Source organism: Lampetra planeri, chromosome 5, assembly GCF_965212315.1.
Source record: "Lampetra planeri chromosome 5, kcLamPlan1.2.h2, whole genome shotgun sequence".
NCBI classification, from domain to species: domain Eukaryota; kingdom Metazoa; phylum Chordata; class Hyperoartia; order Petromyzontiformes; family Petromyzontidae; genus Lampetra; species Lampetra planeri.
The window spans coordinates 17629890-17646277 of NC_136111.1; the positions used below are offsets into that span (position 1 = coordinate 17629890).

At 50.2% G+C, this 16388-nt stretch overlaps 1 protein-coding gene across 1 annotated transcript; it reads left to right on the forward strand.

Annotated features, from left to right (window-relative positions):
- The first annotated feature begins 1233 nt into the window (after nucleotides 1–1233).
- Nucleotides 1234–16135, forward strand: ADSL (adenylosuccinate lyase). Its single transcript, XM_078594819.1, has 13 exons — nucleotides 1234–1512; nucleotides 5235–5438; nucleotides 6963–7007; nucleotides 7386–7465; nucleotides 7720–7891; nucleotides 8617–8663; nucleotides 9135–9225; nucleotides 9782–9851; nucleotides 10937–11084; nucleotides 11567–11657; nucleotides 12974–13063; nucleotides 14933–15109; nucleotides 15664–16135. Exons 1-13 carry the CDS (start codon nucleotides 1375–1377, stop codon nucleotides 15748–15750), a joined length of 1440 nt encoding a protein of 479 aa, XP_078450945.1. The 5' UTR covers nucleotides 1234–1374; the 3' UTR covers nucleotides 15751–16135.
- Nucleotides 16136–16388: the final 253 nt, after the last annotated feature.

Genomic DNA, 16388 nt, shown 5'->3' on the forward strand with positions numbered 1-16388 from the left:
GAGAATGGGAGGAAATCCCTCCCTAGGGATGAACAGAGCGAGTCTCTGGATAGAGACTCTTTAAAGAGACAGAGAGAGAGAGAGTACATTGGGAGACTCTTTAGAGAGACGAGTACATTGGTAGACTATTTGGAGAGCGGGAGAGACATTTTCTTGTTATGGTTTTCACACCTGATGATGATTGCTTGTGTTGCAATCGAAACGTCGTGAGAATTTTATTGTTATATTTGTATTATTTTCTTATTTCCCTTCTACGTGACAGAACCAATAATATGAATCCCTGCAGTCACAAAAGCTTTAAATCGAAATTTAACATTTCTTAACTTGCAAGAGTGAACGGAAAAGAGTGAACGGATGAGAAAGTTAAAGTTAAACAACCACTTGCACGAAGTAAAATGTTTTTTTAAATCCTTTATATTAAGTTCACTTGCTTGCTTGCGCGCTTACGACCGTGCAAATCTTTCGGTCGTTTTTTAACCCACTTCCCGTGATCCAATCGAGCTGACATTTTGCACACAGACTCGTTGTGCGTGACAATTTATTGTCGTGAAATTTTTTTCCCAAAATTTTCAACATTTTAGGATTTTTTTTAAAAATATTTAATTACCAATTGCTTAATGGTGGCAGGCAATCATCTGACCCATAGGTAGCAGCCATCTCAAGCCAGAGGACGAGAGGACTCTAGCCGCCCGTTTCAAAGACCAATGTGGGCTGGGTTGTGGCCCATTGAACACGCATATAAAGGATTTATAGTGAAAAACTTTGTTTTTACGTTTTAATTTTTTTCGTGGTTTCCATAGCGAGAAATACACGTTACCGACTCCGCGATAATCGTCATATCGCGATATTTGACATCATATCGTAAACTATGATATCGCGGTAATCGTCATATCGCGATATTTAACACAGTATCGTAAACAATGATATCGCGGTAATCGTAATATCGCAATATTTGACATCGTATCGTGAACTGTGATATCGCGATAATCGTAATATCGCGATATTTGCCATCGTATCGTGAACTATGATATCGCGATAATCATAATATCGCGATATTTGACATCGTATCGCGAACTGTGATATCGCGATAATCGTAATATCGCGATATTTGCCATCGTATCGTGAACTGTGATATCGCGCTACCTTGGCGAAGCGCGTTTATTTTTGTCCATTCCCATGGCAACCACTTCCCCCCCCCACCCCGTGCTACGTCACTTCCTCTTCCCTAACCACGCCCCTTCTTACTTACCGGGGGAGTGGGGGGGGTCAGAGGTGACCACTGCTACAAAAATAGTCCCGGCGTGCGGTTAGACACGCAGATCTCACCTCCAAGATCCTCCAACTTCGTCCACGTGGCCCGTGCCTCAGGCAGGCATGAGCGAGACTCACGCCGAGTATCGCTCGCCCCTCGTGAGCCGCTACGCGTCCCCGGAGATGGCGCGGAACTTCGGCGACGAGAAGAAGTTCTCCACGTGGCGCCGGCTCTGGCTGCTGCTCGCGCGGGCCCAGCAGGTGGGTGACTGGGGCAAGGCAGTCGGGTGCGGGCCGGGGGGTGGTGGTGGTGGTGGGCACGGCAATGCACGAGGAGTGGCGCACAGAGAGAGAGCGTGGGGTGGCACTGCGTGCGACTGACGAACCTAACGGCGGTGGACGTGACTGGCAGTCGGGCATCGTTATGGTTTGGGCAACCTGGGCTTTCATCTTGAATCCTTGCCTCACTTGATGCAGCTAATCTGGCTGTGACGCGTCCCACCTGATGACGGAGACTTGTGTTGCCTACGAAACGTCGTGATTTTTTTAATTGTTTTATTTTTATTAATTTCATTTTTTACCTACGTGGTGACTTTACCGAAAGAACCAAAGCGTATGCATCCTTGCAGTCACGAAAGCTTCAAATCTAGAATCAACCTGGACAAGGCAGGGAGCAAGGCTTAGGCGTCGATGGCAGTGCATGAGACGTGGCCTGGATGACATCGGCGTAGGCGGTGGGCATGGGCATGGGGCAGTGCAGTTTGCAGGGCAGCGGGAATGGCAATGGGCATGGCTTTTAGTGGCTGCTCGCAAGCGCCACTTGTTAGCGCAGCGCCACCGTGAGGTCGAGAGGGGTGACCGGTGGCGCTTGCCCAGAGTTGGCGATAGAAAGTCGACATTCCCATGGCAGGCGGTCTCTCAAAATAGGACAACCACTCTAGGTTTGAAGTTTTCGTGACTGCAAGGATCCATACGCTTTGGTTCTTTCGGTAAAGTCACGTAGGTGAAAAATAAAAATAAAAAAAGAATAAAAAATATGGAAATAACTCAATTATATCACGACGTTTCGGAAGCAACACAAGCTCCCGTCATCAGGTGGGACAACCACAGTAAGAAACAACCACTGTTTGATGATGCACCACATAGTGATGCTAATTAATGTATTGTGATAGTGTGATGGTGAGAATAGTGGTGGCGTTGTTTCAGACCAGGGTTCAACTACAATTCTAACTTATTCATAATGAACTAATTTGAGCCAGCAATCCTGCAGTAGCTTAGCTATGGCTGGCCTAAGTCGATTGCACACTAGAGGTTTTTAACTCAAAACTTTCTAACGCTTAATGCAAGTCCTATGACCACAGTGAAATGTGGCTGCTGAAATTGGCAGTCAGTCTGCCAGATTTAGCTCCGCGTGGTTTGAGGTCATGCGCCCGAGACCCTGGGGCAGCATTCTGTGTCTATCTCTTGTCTGTCACTGGCTTTTTTCCACTTTTTTATTCATGTATTTAAACACTCTTTGATTTAAAACTATAAAAAAAAACGTTCGTATGGATGCCAGTTTATATTTTCTTCCAAAAAACATTGTTCAGTAGTATGTTTTTACCGTTTAAACTGGTACAAAACTGCCACCTTTATACGAGGCATCATATTTGCAATAACCGCAACACAAGCAGTCAAAATGCAAACAAAAATAAACAACTCTGATAATGATAATGATATGCAATGTCCTTGAAGTTGATTGGTCCACACCCGAGACAGCTTTCCTTAGAGCCTAGTCTCCATTGGTGTTGGACCAGATGACGCCTTTTGGCAAACATGATGCCTTGTATAAAGGTGTCAGTTTTGTACCAGTTTAAAGGGTAAAAACCTACTACTATATTTTGCCACTGGTAAAGGAGGTCTCATAGTGTAAACATTGTTCAAGATTAACTTCATGCGATCAAGGCCTTTCCCTAGCAGACTTGCGATGCAACAACCCATCAAGCTCCTCCACATGAACTGATTTCTTCTACAGTATCTCCGTGGTGGACGTCTTCTTGAGCGCGTCCCCTCCCTTGGCTGCCACCCCATCGTTGGGACTCGACCACCGGTCAAGAAGCGTGTAAAACAGTCACGCAAACTCCGGTTATTCTCGCAGCAGTGGCTTTTGGCTAACCGTCGAACAGAGACGGTCACCGCATCGCGCGCTTTCAGATGCGATTCTGCGGCTGTCTGGAACACTCTTCCGATTCTAGATTTGAAGTTTTCGTGACTGCAAGGATTCATACTCTTAGGCTTTTTCGGTAAAGTCACGTGGGTAAAAAATAAAATTCGTAGAAGTAATAATAGAAATGAAATAATGAATCACGACGTTTCGGAGGCAACACAAGTCTCCGTCATCAGGTGGGACCGTCACAGCTAAAATGACTGCATCACTGGGAGCTACGTACTTTTAAATCTGGATGGAAAACGAATTTATTGAAAACTTTTCTTTAATTTGTTGTCCTTTACCCCCGCACCTCCGATTAGCACGGTTGGCTACGTACAGTGAGAAAGAAGTTCAACATACATCATCCCTTCTGGGGACGTGTCCTGTCCAAGTCCCTTGATTAACAATCAGTGCGATGTCTACAACTTGTGTTTGTTCTCTAATCCGTGCGTTGCTCTTCCCGTCTCTCAGTGTCATCCCAAGCATTCATGTCTCCATGCTTCTTTTCACACTTTTCAGCTTTTGATTCCTATCGTCTTTGTCAATGTCCATGTTTGTGATCCATATGTGATAGCAGGTAATAAGTACACGAGTGACACATTTCCGTCAGGCAAATTGGTACTTATACATTTTCATTATCAAGTTAAGTTTTTCAGAAGCACTCCAAACCCGACTCTCCTTTGCCTCTTTATTGAATTAATTTGGTCCCGGTCAGCCTTCAATAACTGCCAAGGGTAATTATATGTTAATACATATATTCTGTTGTGTTTTCCCAGTTTTTTCCCTTGAACAGATATTTTCACTTGTTTATTAGGACATATCGCACGTGACCTTGGTTATGCTTACATTTATTCTGATAAAAAATGGGGATAAATATTAACCATGGCTGATTTGCTGATGATATGGTCATTACAGTAAACAGTGGGAATACACTACACGAATTAGATAGAATAACTTAATAAACAAAATATTAAAATATCTGTGATTATATTTTTTCCTATAAATGCATCCAGAATAGGTGCTCGCAAACATCCCTTACCCCAACAAGCATGTACGGCTATAGAGAACATGTTTTTACCTGGGTAAACGTATTGGTGCATAAATGCTTATGTCCATGTGTGAGTGCGCATGTGGTAGTGTAGCGGTTAGCGAACCCGGGGACCCGAGTTTGATTCCCGCTCATGGCCACCACCAATACCAGTGGCGATTATCTGGACCATTCCTGGGCCTCCCCTAGGTCGATGATTACCTGGTGCGGTGTGTAACCACCGCTACTAGGGGGCATGGTGCTGGCCACCTACCCCCTCGTGTGCCGTGCCAGCCATCATAGGTGGTCGCGAACAGCACTTGCCCCCAACAGTCTGTGCAGGCTATAGAGGGGATCTTTGTCTATACACTGAATTATCCAAGCCGAGGAAGGTCGAAACAGATGTAGAATTTCTAAGCTTTAACAAATGCTACGAGTTTTAAATCCAAAAGGCCGGTACAGCCTATCAACTGACAAAACATATTGTACGTACTGTACTGTAGACTGAGGTACAGGGCAGATTTTTCTAAATTATGTATACATAATCCAGCAGTAGATAGATAATGGCTATTGATGATGAGCACAGTGTATGTCGGAATGCGTGTCTATACCGGTACGTGTGAGTGTGCTTGTATATGCGTGCCAAGTGTGCTCGTCTTATTCTCTCTCCTCCCGCATCAAATCCTCTTTCACATCGCCTTCCCCTACCCCCTCTTCCACATTGCCTCTCCCGACCCCATCACCACCACCATCACCAACATCACACAGATGCTAGGCCTGCCCGTCACCAACGTCCAGCTCGCAGAGATGGAGGCGAACCTCCACAACATCGACTGGGCGATGGCGGCTGAGGAGGAGCGGCGGTGTCGACACGACGTGATGGCGCACGTGCACACCTTCGCGCACACCTGCCCCACCGCGGCCCCCATCATCCACCTGGGCGCCACATCCTGCTACGTGGGCGACAACACGGTACCGTTAAATCGTCGTTTATTGTGAAATCGTCGTTAAATCATTGTGGGTGCCGCGGTGGCGAGATGTTATCCACCTCGCCTGGTATACAGGAGGTCATAGGTTCAATCCCGACCCTGGCGCCTGTATGTGTGAGTTTGCGTGTATCTCCCCGTGGTTGCATGGATTTTCCGGTTTATTCCTCAACACATTTAGAAACGAACGTGCGTTTAGAGTGTTTGCGTGCTATAAATTGCCGCACGATAAGCCACCTCGTTGAGCTATCATTTGTGGCCAGGTCGCTTCTGTAAAAGAGCTATACAGCTCAGTGGGTGCTACCTGGTAAAATAAAAATAGTTTAGTTTTAACTAAAAAATTATTGATGTTATTGTTATGTTTGTTTTTCCAGAGAAGCATCACCAAATTGTTTTCAAGAGGATCCTGCCACGTTTACTCAACGGGGGTGATTTTGCGAGATGTGTAAATGGCAATTAGAGTAATTTTTGCAGGTACATTTTTTATCATTGGCATGTTTGACCAATATCAGTTGCATTGTATGTTTCCTTTAGCTCGAACCCAGAGGAAACTCATGCAGAATAGCGGGGGAAAAACATGTCGACTCTACACAGAAAGGCATCTGGAGTTGGGAATCAAACCAAGGTCCTTATTGCTATGGGGCATGAGTACTACGCGGGCTTCTTGAAATATATTCGCCAGCGGCCCACATAGCAAAATTGGCGTGTGCCGGCAAGCCACGTGGCGTTCTGTTACGATATCACATTGCATCGCGGTGCCATAATGTCTGCCTCCAGCTCTCTCATCTATCTCCTGTTCATCTCGTTTTCATCTCACTCATTTGTATCTCGACAGGTTTGTCATCTCTGTTCCTGCAATAAGGCTGCTCATAGTAATTTCGTCTGTTGCTTTATTGAATGCCGGCGCAACATGGATGGGGGTGGGGGGGGGGATAACACTCACAAAGTGCCACACAGATATTTTTTTACTTTACCAGGTAAGGCTCACTGAGCTATTTAGCTCTTTTTTTCAAAAGCGACCTAGCCACATATGATAGCACAACGAAGTGGCTTATCATGTGGAAATTTATAGCAGCCAAATACCCTAAACGCAAGTTTTTAAATGCGGAGTGAAAAACCAGAGGTCTCGGAGAAAAATCCACGCGACCACGGGGAAAGTGACACGCAAACTCCAAATATACAGGTTTTAGGGTCGGAATAAAACCCACGACCTTCTGCATACCGGGCAAGGGAGTTATCATCTTTGCACCGCGCGCCATGATAATTACCATTTCAATAATACATTTTTTGTATTGCCATCAACTGGCTACCTCGCAGCCTAGAAGGTTTAGGAGTTTCACAAATCTCGTGTCTGATCCAGCAACTTTTGCCTATAAAGCTGCGGATCACGGGTGCGCACCACAAAACCCAGCAATGTGTCTCTGCACGTGTGTGTGAGCGTGTATATCTGGCTAGTTTAGATCTCCCTACTCTCTATACTGACTTTTCTTGTGTTATTGTTAACCTTCAGGACCTGATCGTGATACGCGATGCCTTTGACATCCTCCTGCCCAAAGTGAGTCTTTTCTGTTTTCACACCCCTCGCACTACCTCCGTGTTTTGCATCGCTGCCGCGTGATGCGCTGACGGGTTGTGTGTTTTTTGCACTTGTGTTGGGCGTGTGATGATCCATTTCCCTCCATTGTCCCAGTTTTGACTGCCTGGTGCATTGTGTAAACATCAGCCCCTGGGGAGACCAAGGCGGCCCGGGTGTGATCCTATCCGTACCACCTCGTTATGTGCCGTGTTGGCCTGAATGGATGCTCGCTAAACAGTACTTGTCAAACAATTAGTGTAGGCTTTACGGGGGCTCTTTGTACATACTTGTGGGATTGTTTATGTATGTGTGTTCATCGGTGTGTGTGTGCGTGTGTGACCTGTCTGCTTCCTTCAGTTGGCACGCGTCATCGATCGTCTCAGTCGCTTCGCGGAGACACATGCCGCGTTGCCCACGCTGGGGTTCACGCATTTCCAGTGAGCATAGAACACCCACAGCCTCGCGCACCCACCGCCCCGCTTACCCACCGCCTCGCAAGCCCATGGCCTCGCTCACCCCACTCTCACTCCTCGCTCACCCCACTCTCATCCCTCGCTCGCCCCCTCGCTCGCCCCCTCGCTCGCCCCCTCGCTCGCCCCCTCGCTCGCCCCCTCGCTCGCCCCCCTCGCTCGCCCCCTCGCTCGCCCCCTCGCTCGCCCCCTCGCTCGCCCCTGCGTGCGTACGTGCGCAGGCCTGCCCAGCTGACGACCGTGGGCAAGCGCTGCTGCCTGTGGCTGCAGGACCTGGTGAGCGACCTGCGCAGTGTGGAGCGCCTGCGGGGGGAGCTGCGCTTCCGCGGGGTCAAGGGCACGACGGGGACGCAGGCCAGCTTCCTGCAGCTCTTCAACGGGGACCACGACAAGGTGGCGCCCCGCACCGGCCCAGCTCGGCCACAATCGCACATTTGCTCGTTCGTTCAGCTTGACCGTTCGCTCGCCTGTCCGTTCAGTCGTTGTCTTCCCGGTAGCCCACACTTTTGTGATCGCCTTTCATCGTGATCGCGTTGTATTCATCGTCCGTGTCGTGTTTGAAAAGCGGCGGACGAGTTTATAACCGTATAAAACTTCGAAGCAATTATTTATTTTACTGGGTAAATCCTACTGAGTTAGCTCTTTTTCAGAAGCGACCTGCCCACAAATGATAGCTCAAAGAAGTGGCTTATCACGTGGAAATGGATCACGGCCAAATACTCTTCGCGCATGTTTCTAAATGTGGAGGAAAAAAAACGGGGGATCCGGAGAAAAAATCCACACGACCACAGGAAGAGAGACATGCAAACTCCAAGTATGCAGGCGTCAGGGTTGGGATCGAACCCACGACTTTCTGTATACCAGGCGAGGTAGTTAATATTTCGCCACCCTATAAGTTTAGTTTGCAGAGCTGCTCAATGGTGTCTGGACCCATAAGATTGATTATTCCGTACGTAGTAAATAACTATTAAGTGCGCGATCCGGTTGGATGTATTGTGAGCATGAGAATGGATTTTGAGGTTGTGAATCATTGCTTGTCTAATGTCTATTATCTGATCGGGTGGTGCTGTGGTCCGATCACTTGGTCCACATTTGCTTGACATCGGCCGTCGCTTCAGGTGGAGAAGTTGGATGAGTTGGTCACCAAGTTGGCCGGATTTGACAAGTGAGTTCCTGTTGATTGATGTCGATGATGATGATGATGACGTTGCTATTGCTATTCTTGTTTTGGCTTCTGTTGCTGCCGCTCTTAACAATGCTGTCAACACGACTAATGGTGATAATGAAGAACCCTACTGATGGGTGATGGATGAAGCTGCTGCTGATGCTGATGATAATGATGTCTTCTGTTGCTGCATGTGATGACAATGCAATTGCTGCTGACGATGCTACAAATGCTGCTGCCAATGATGATGCTGATTTTGACAATGCCGCCGCTGCTGCTAATAATAGTAATGCTGCTACTTCTGCTTCCACTTACTTAGTGCTGATGATTATAATGATGAAGACGTTGAGTGTGCTGCTTATAACAACGGTGATAATACTGCTTCCATTACTGCCTCTGGTAATGATGCTGTTAATGCTGCTGCTGCTGCTGAAGAAGACGACGATGCTGATGATGGTCGTGCGACGATAGGGCACTGCTCATCACGGGGCAGACGTACAGCCGCAAGGTGGACGTGGACATCGTGGCCACGCTGGCGAGCCTGGGCGCCTCTGTGCATAAGGTGACCTTTGTGGTGACCTTTGTGGTGACCTCTACGGTGACCTCCGCGGGGTCAACGTTGGGCGACCTCACTTAGCTCTGGGCCCCCAGTGTGGGTAAATGCCACGTTGAAGTCCAAAGTAGTGTGGTGTAAAAAAACTATCAACTATTTTTATTTTACCAGGTAACACCCACTGAGCTGTATAGCTCTTTTTCAGAAGCGACCTGGCCACAAATGATAGCTCAACGAGGTGGCGTTTCACGTGGAAATTTATAGCAGCCAAATACTCTAAACGCACGTTTTTAAATGTGGAGGGAAAACATGCAAACTCCAAATATACAGGCGTCAGGGTCGAGATTGAACACACACCTGCTTTATACCAGGCGAGGGAGTTAACATCTCACGCACTGCATCTTCCAATGCTAGTCCATCTCATTAGCAGCCTCTAGCGCAGCACATGATGATGTCTGATCCATCAACCCCCACCTGTCACTGCGATCACTTATCTCCACGCTGCTTCTCTTCTTCTCCCTCTTGCGCACGCACTCGCTCGAGCACCCTTTGTTCCTGGAGCCAGATCTGCACAGACATCCGCCTGTTGGCTCACCTCAAGGAGGTGGAGGAGCCATTTGAGAAGGATCAGATCGGTGAGTCTCGTGGCTTCATGTCGCCCGCGTCACGCACACATCACGCACACATCACGCACGCACATGGACATTTACGCGGTACACGAGTTCACCAGCAGTGACTGGCTGACACAGAATATTTATAATGGCCGCGTTGGAGACGCCGTTATGCTGGGTACTATGCCGGGTTTCGGCCGCCCATTAAACCAGGTTCATGCATCCCCCTGTCTTACCCCGCCCACCTGTCCCATGGTCCCATCTATCCAATCTTTTCCTCTTCTCCTCCGCACTCCATACTCCCCTTGTCCTACCTGTGTGCCCACACTTTTGTCTTCCCCTTTCTCACCTCTGCTTCCCCCCTGCTCCTCCCCCGCTGCTTCCACCCTGCTCCCCTCTCTGCTCCATCGTCGCTTCCTCCCTATGCATACCCTCTGCTCCCCTTCTGCTTCTCAACTCCCCCTCTGCTCCTCCCACTCTCTCCCTCTGCTCCCCTGCTGCTTCTCGGCTCCCTCTCTGCTCCCCCACTGCTCCCCTCTATCCCACCCCCTCTGTTCCTCTGCTGCTCCCCCACTCCTCCCTTTGCCTCCACCTTGCTCCCCCGCTGCTGTCCTGTTGCTCTCCCACTGCTCCCCTCTATCCCACCCCCTCTGTTCCTCTGCTGCTCCCCCACTCCTCCCTTTGCCTCCACCTTGCTCCCCCGCTGCTGTCCTGTTGCTCTCCCACTGCTCCCCTCTATCCCACCCCCTCTGCTCCTCTGCTGCTCCCCCACTCCTCCCTTTGCCTCCACCTTGCTCCCCCGCTGCTGTCCTGTTGCTCTCCCACTGCTCCCCTCTATCCCACCCCCTCTGTTCCTCTGCTGCTCCCCCACTCCCCCCCTCTGCCTCCACCTTGCTCTCCCTCTGCTGTCCTGTTGCTCTCCCACTGCTCCCCTCTGTCCCCCCCCTCTACTCCTCTGCTGCTCCCCCACTCCTCCTTCTGCTCCCACCCTGCTCCCCCTCTGCTGCCCCCCGCTGCTGTCCTGTTGCTCACCTTCTGCTCCCCTCTATCCCCCCCCTCTGCTCCCCGCACGGCTCCCTCTCTGCTCCCGTGGCTCTCCCCCTCTGCAGGCTCGAGCGCGATGGCGTACAAGCGGAACCCGATGCGGAGTGAGCGCTGCTGCAGCCTGGCGCGCCACCTCATGACGCTCGTCATGGACCCCCTGCAGACGGCGTCCACGCAGTGGTTCGAGCGCACGCTCGACGATAGTGCCAACAGGTCGGGGCGGCTGCGGCCTGGTCGGGTCGGGTTGGCTGGGGTCATGTAAATGATGTTGATACTACTCAGAGTATTGGTGTTGATGGTGATGATACTTGTATCGATTGTAATGATCTTGATACCAGCAGTGATGATGATGATACAGGTAGAATTGATTCTGGAAGTGATGTTGATACTGGCATTGATGATGATGATACAGCAAGTGTTGATTCTATAATTGATGATACGGACATTGATGATGATGATACAGGAAGTATTGATTCTTCTGAAAGTGATGATGTTGCTGGCAGCGGTTGTGATAACAATTCCTCTTATTTTATTTACACTTATGATGTGCTGATTGTGATGATGATTATTACGACTGATTCTGGCAGCGTAAATGATGATGCTGGCAGTGGTTGTAACGACGACGATGATGCCGGCGATGACGAGGTGCGGAGCCATGGCCCCTGCTGATAAGCTGCGTGGCCGCGTCTCCGCAGGCGGATCTGCATCCCGGAAGCGTTTCTCACCGCCGACATCATCCTCAGCACGCTGCAGAACGTGGGCGAGGGGCTGGTGGTCTACCCCAAGGTGTGTGTGTGAGCGTGACTTTCGTAGCGGCTTTTGACCAGAGGTCACAAACGGGTTTTGATTCCTTACCCGTACCCGACCGCACCAGGGTCGCAAACAGGTACCCGTACCCTACCCGATACCCGGCTACCCGTACCCGGTCGGGCATCGGGTAGGGTACGGGTACCTGATTGCGACCTCTGGGATGAAGCCATGTTGCAGGCGTGGGTGGGTTGATTCTAGGAACTTGAATTGTGAGAAGAGACAAGACGTTGGGAAATGAGTGACAAACGGTGACTCACCAGTGACTCACGGTCTACCCGTACCCGTACCCGGCCACACCAGGGTCGCAAACGGGTACCCGTACCCGGCCGGGTACGGGTAGCCGGGTATCGGGTAGGGTACGGGTATCGGGTACCCGATTGCGACCTCTGCTTTTGACTAACCTTCTTAACAAAGACGGTCACTGATGCGCTTCTGTGGTCGTCTGGAATGCTCGTCCTTCCGATATTAGGAAGCCACTGGTGCTATGCACTTTTAAATCTAGATTGAAAACTAATTTCTTTAGATCTGCTTTTTGTGTTTAGTTTCGTTTCCCTCCCATTAGCACAGTTGTCTATGTACGGTGCGAAAGAAGTTCAGCATACAGTGGAGCATCGGGCGGCTGAAACACAGCAAGTTGGCACAGTCGGGGGCATAGCTGGTGCATTTATCAGTCATCTCAGTCAGTCAACACATGGCACCTAGGTCTGTCCCGTGACCTCCCGCCAGCGAGCCTTCGACACTTCACGTGGCTTCAAAGTGCACCTAGCCTGACACAAGCACTGTGGTGACTGTCACCGCCACTTAGTGGCGAATGGTGGTTGTTATTGTTGTTGTGACTTTGTGAGTACGTGTGTACTCGGGAGCGTAAGTGTCGTGTTTCGCGCACAATGTCACGAAACCAGCAAGCTGTGTTCGGTTCCTGCTCATGGCTAACATTAATGGCTAATATTTGAACCGATCCTGGGCCTCCCCTAGGTTGATTCAGCCTTAAAAATTAGTACCTGGTGTGGTGTATAAACATCAGCGCTGGGGAGACAGGCTGGCAGGCTTGGTGATGGCCGCAGCATCCCCTCTTGCGCCGTTCCGGCCTTTACAGCTGCTCACTTAACAGCACTTGCCCCAACAGCCCGTTAAGGGTATACGGGGGATCTTTGTGTTGCGTGTCATTTTGTGAAAATGTGTGTATGCGTGGGAGTGGTGTTTTTGGTGTATTCACATACGCCCACGTGTGTGTGCCCGTGCGTGCGTGACTTCGCGACCACATGACCTTGTGACTTCGATCGCCTGAACAGGTAATCGAGCGCCACATCAAGCAGGAGTTGCCTTTCATGGCGACGGAAAATATCATCATGGCCATGGTGAAGGCGGGGGGCGACCGGCAGGTGAGTGGGGAGAGCAGGGTGGAGGGTGGCTGACGGATGAGCGGGGAGCGCGAGAGTGAGGGTTGCGTGGTGAGAGGGAAGGGCGAGGGGTTGCGAGTTCAGAAGAGAGCGAGGAGGTGTGGGGTGAGAGGGGATGGCGAGGGTGAGAGGTGAGGGTTGTGAGGGGAGGTTGAAGATGGGTGGCGGCAGGCGAAGGGTGCAGGTTGAGAGGTGAGGGGCAGGGTGAGAGGAGGGGGAGGGAGAGTGTGGGTCGTGGCGGGTGAGGGGGTATGGTATGAGAGGGGAGGGTGAGAGAGAGTAGGGGGGTAGGAGTTGGGCGCCCAGATCAGTGATGCAGTGATGCAGCTCACGAAGAGGAAATCGCTGAAACCTAACCCCATCCGAACTCCAACGCGAAACCGACCTGGGTTCGTCTCCCGCTGTGCTGGCCATGCGCTGACCTCTGCACAAACCCGCCTCCTTAATAACAGCATGGCCCAAAACACACGGTTGCTGTAACTACACAAATGTAATTACAGTGAGGATTTATCTAGCATCTAAACGTGGCCGCATCTCAAAGCGCTGTACGGAAACGGCACAAGTCTATGGATCTCTTTGTGAATATGGGAGAGAGAGAGAGACACACACTCAGTTGGTCATAGGCAGAATAAAAAAAGGAAGGTGTTGAATTTGTACTTGAACAGGGGTAGGTAGTCGATGGGACTAACTGCTGGGGGAAGAGAGTTCTAGACCATAGTGGGGGGCAGTCGAGGAGAGTGAGCAAACCTCTCCCTTGGGCTGTGTGCCCTGTGCTGCCACATAATATTTGTTAAATGACATTGCACATACTTTAAAGTAACTTTCAGGAGTGTCTGAACAGTTCTGTGAAGCGCCCTAGTGATGTCGCTGTGATATGACTGACACGTGTTTTAAGTCCTATTTCTCTACAGCGGAGTTCCCGAACGTCGATTTACAGGGTTTTTTTGTCGAATGTTACTCAAAATTGGTGTGGTACAGCCTGTGACGCGCACTGGCTTTGGTGTGGAGCTACAAGATAAGAGCTGTGGGTCCTTGTGATTTGTAGCTATCTTACTTGGCAGTCGTGCATTTACCAATAGATACAACTACCCCACTGACAAAGCAAACTGCCATTTAATAACAGCCATGCACTGTTTTTAGTAATTTTTGGGCACAGCAGATTGGGAGGGTAGTTTTAATGTTTCGGCTGAATGAAAGATTTATAGGCAGTGTAAGAATCGAGAATACAAAGACAAAAATCCCCCTTATAGCCTTAACAGACTGTTGTGGCAAGTGCTGTTAGCAAGCACCTAATGAAGGCAGGCACGGCACACGACGGGGTAGGTGACTAACACCACGCCCATCTAGCTTTGTCTCCCCAGTGGCAAAGCTTATACACTTCACGAGGTACTCATTTGAGACTGAGTCGATCTAGGAGAGGCCCAGGACGAGTTCAGATAATCGTCACTGGTGTTGGTGGCCGTGACCAGGAATTGAACTCGGGTCGCTGGGTCCGTATCGCAGCGTGTTAACCGCTGCGCCACCGCTCCCCACTCACAATATGGCTCTAGGGGAGCAGTAAGATGAACCCTTGAAGGATGAGTCACTTCCCCAGCCACGGCAGCGATGCTACCTCTCAGCCAATCAGTGACAGCCGTGTGGCACCTCCATCTTGTCCCCCCCCCCCCCGCTCAGTCAATGCCTCCCCCCAAGCTACAACGCCTATGCCCCCCTCCACCCTTCCCAGCCATGATACCACTGCCACCCGCATACAATGCCGCCCCTTGTAACCTTCACTGTAATGCAATGCAACTCCACCCCGACTATAACAGTGCCGCCCCTCTACATCCCCGCCCCCACCGACCCCCGCAGGAGTGCCACGAGCGGATCCGCGTGCTGTCCCAGGAGGCGGCCGCCGTCGTGAAGCAGGAGGGCGGCGACAACGATCTGGTGGAGCGCGTGCGCGCCGACGCGTACTTCTCCCCCGTGCACGAGCAGCTGCCATCGCTGCTCGACCCCGCCACCTTCGTCGGCCGGGCCCCCCAGCAGGCATGGCCCCCTCCTCCCCGCACCCTCAGAATCGGAATCGGTAAATTTGTTTATACTGGAGGAATTCGATGACGAATCCGATATCCAGGTGGATCCTCCCTCCCCCCCCCCTCTATGCCCACCCCATACATCACACCCACTCACCTCATCCTACCCATCACTCTTTCACTGAGCATTGTAGCCCTCATCCAACAGTGGAGTACATCTTATGTTGAGCGTATGGTCGCAATAATATAGTTTTGTTGATTCGATGTTACATTTCACAATGACGATTTATCCTGGTCCAAGTTCCCCTTTGTAATTAGTATTTTATACATTGTGATCTTATGCTGTGATGTACTTCATTTACCAATGTACATTTCTTAAAACTTATTCAACGTGCAGCAGTTGCGCTCAGCATCATCCTGCCAGAAGTCTTTGTACTTTGAATTCGCCACCTTCCGACTAAACTTTAAACAACTGACCACAGCGCCACCTGGCGCACACAGGGCATCATCGTCACAAACTTCAAGCACACTTTCTGTGACCCTATTTACTGCCGTCTGTGTGTGCAGGTCACCAAGTTTCTGCAGGTGGAGGTGCGCCCCCTGTTGCAAAAGTACAGCAGTCATCTGCAGGGCTCCGTGCAGCTCAGCCTGTGATGAGGGGGATTTGCTGTCCTCCGCAAACCTGCATTCCCTGACGCTAACCAATTTGAGGACTTGAAATCCCAAAGCATTTAATCTCTTAACAAATAACCGGACTCTGCTCAGTGGTTATTTAGCTTGGTTTGTTCATTTCACAAAGTTGCCTTTGGCATCTGCCTGCTTGCCAGGTGTCCAGTGCTCCTGTTTAGGACTTTTGCTGACATTAATGATGTCGATGATGTTGATGACGCTGTGACATGTTAGCGAAGCTACTGATGAGGTGATGCTAAAGTGGCCCGATGCCACAGCATTGCATGCGGACGCTGTTTTTGGTGTGTTGATTTTTTCTCGCATGAATTATTAAACGAGCTCTGTTTGAGAGAATAAAACGGACAAATGACATTATCTTGGATGAGTTTGGGAATGGTGAGAGATGGGAAGGTGTAATCGGTGGCTCAGCTGTTGAGCCTGCGGGAAGTGCAACAGCACCCGAGGCCCATGGTCCAAAAAGAACCAGGCGCCGGGCCTACGAAGAGAGGGGATATTGGACAGGGGGTGGCCCAATATCGTTCCTACGAACCAGGGCCCCTGCCAATCGTGCTACGTCGCTGAGCATAATGGTTGGGGAGCAAAGTCCGAGAGGTCATCACGGC

What these genes read in the sequence shown, in the direction of transcription:
- ADSL (XM_078594819.1), top strand. Translation starts at nt 1,375, where the DNA reads ATGAGCGAGACTCACGCCGAGTATCGCTCGCCCCTCGTGAGCCGCTAC. An exon ending in TGCTCGCGCGGGCCCAGCAG is followed by an intron (nt 1,513 to 5,234) that starts GTGGGTGACTGG and finishes AACATCACACAG; the next exon opens with ATGCTAGGCCTGCCCGTCAC. An exon ending in CTCGACGATAGTGCCAACAG is followed by an intron (nt 11,085 to 11,566) that starts GTCGGGGCGGCT and finishes GCGTCTCCGCAG; the next exon opens with GCGGATCTGCATCCCGGAAG.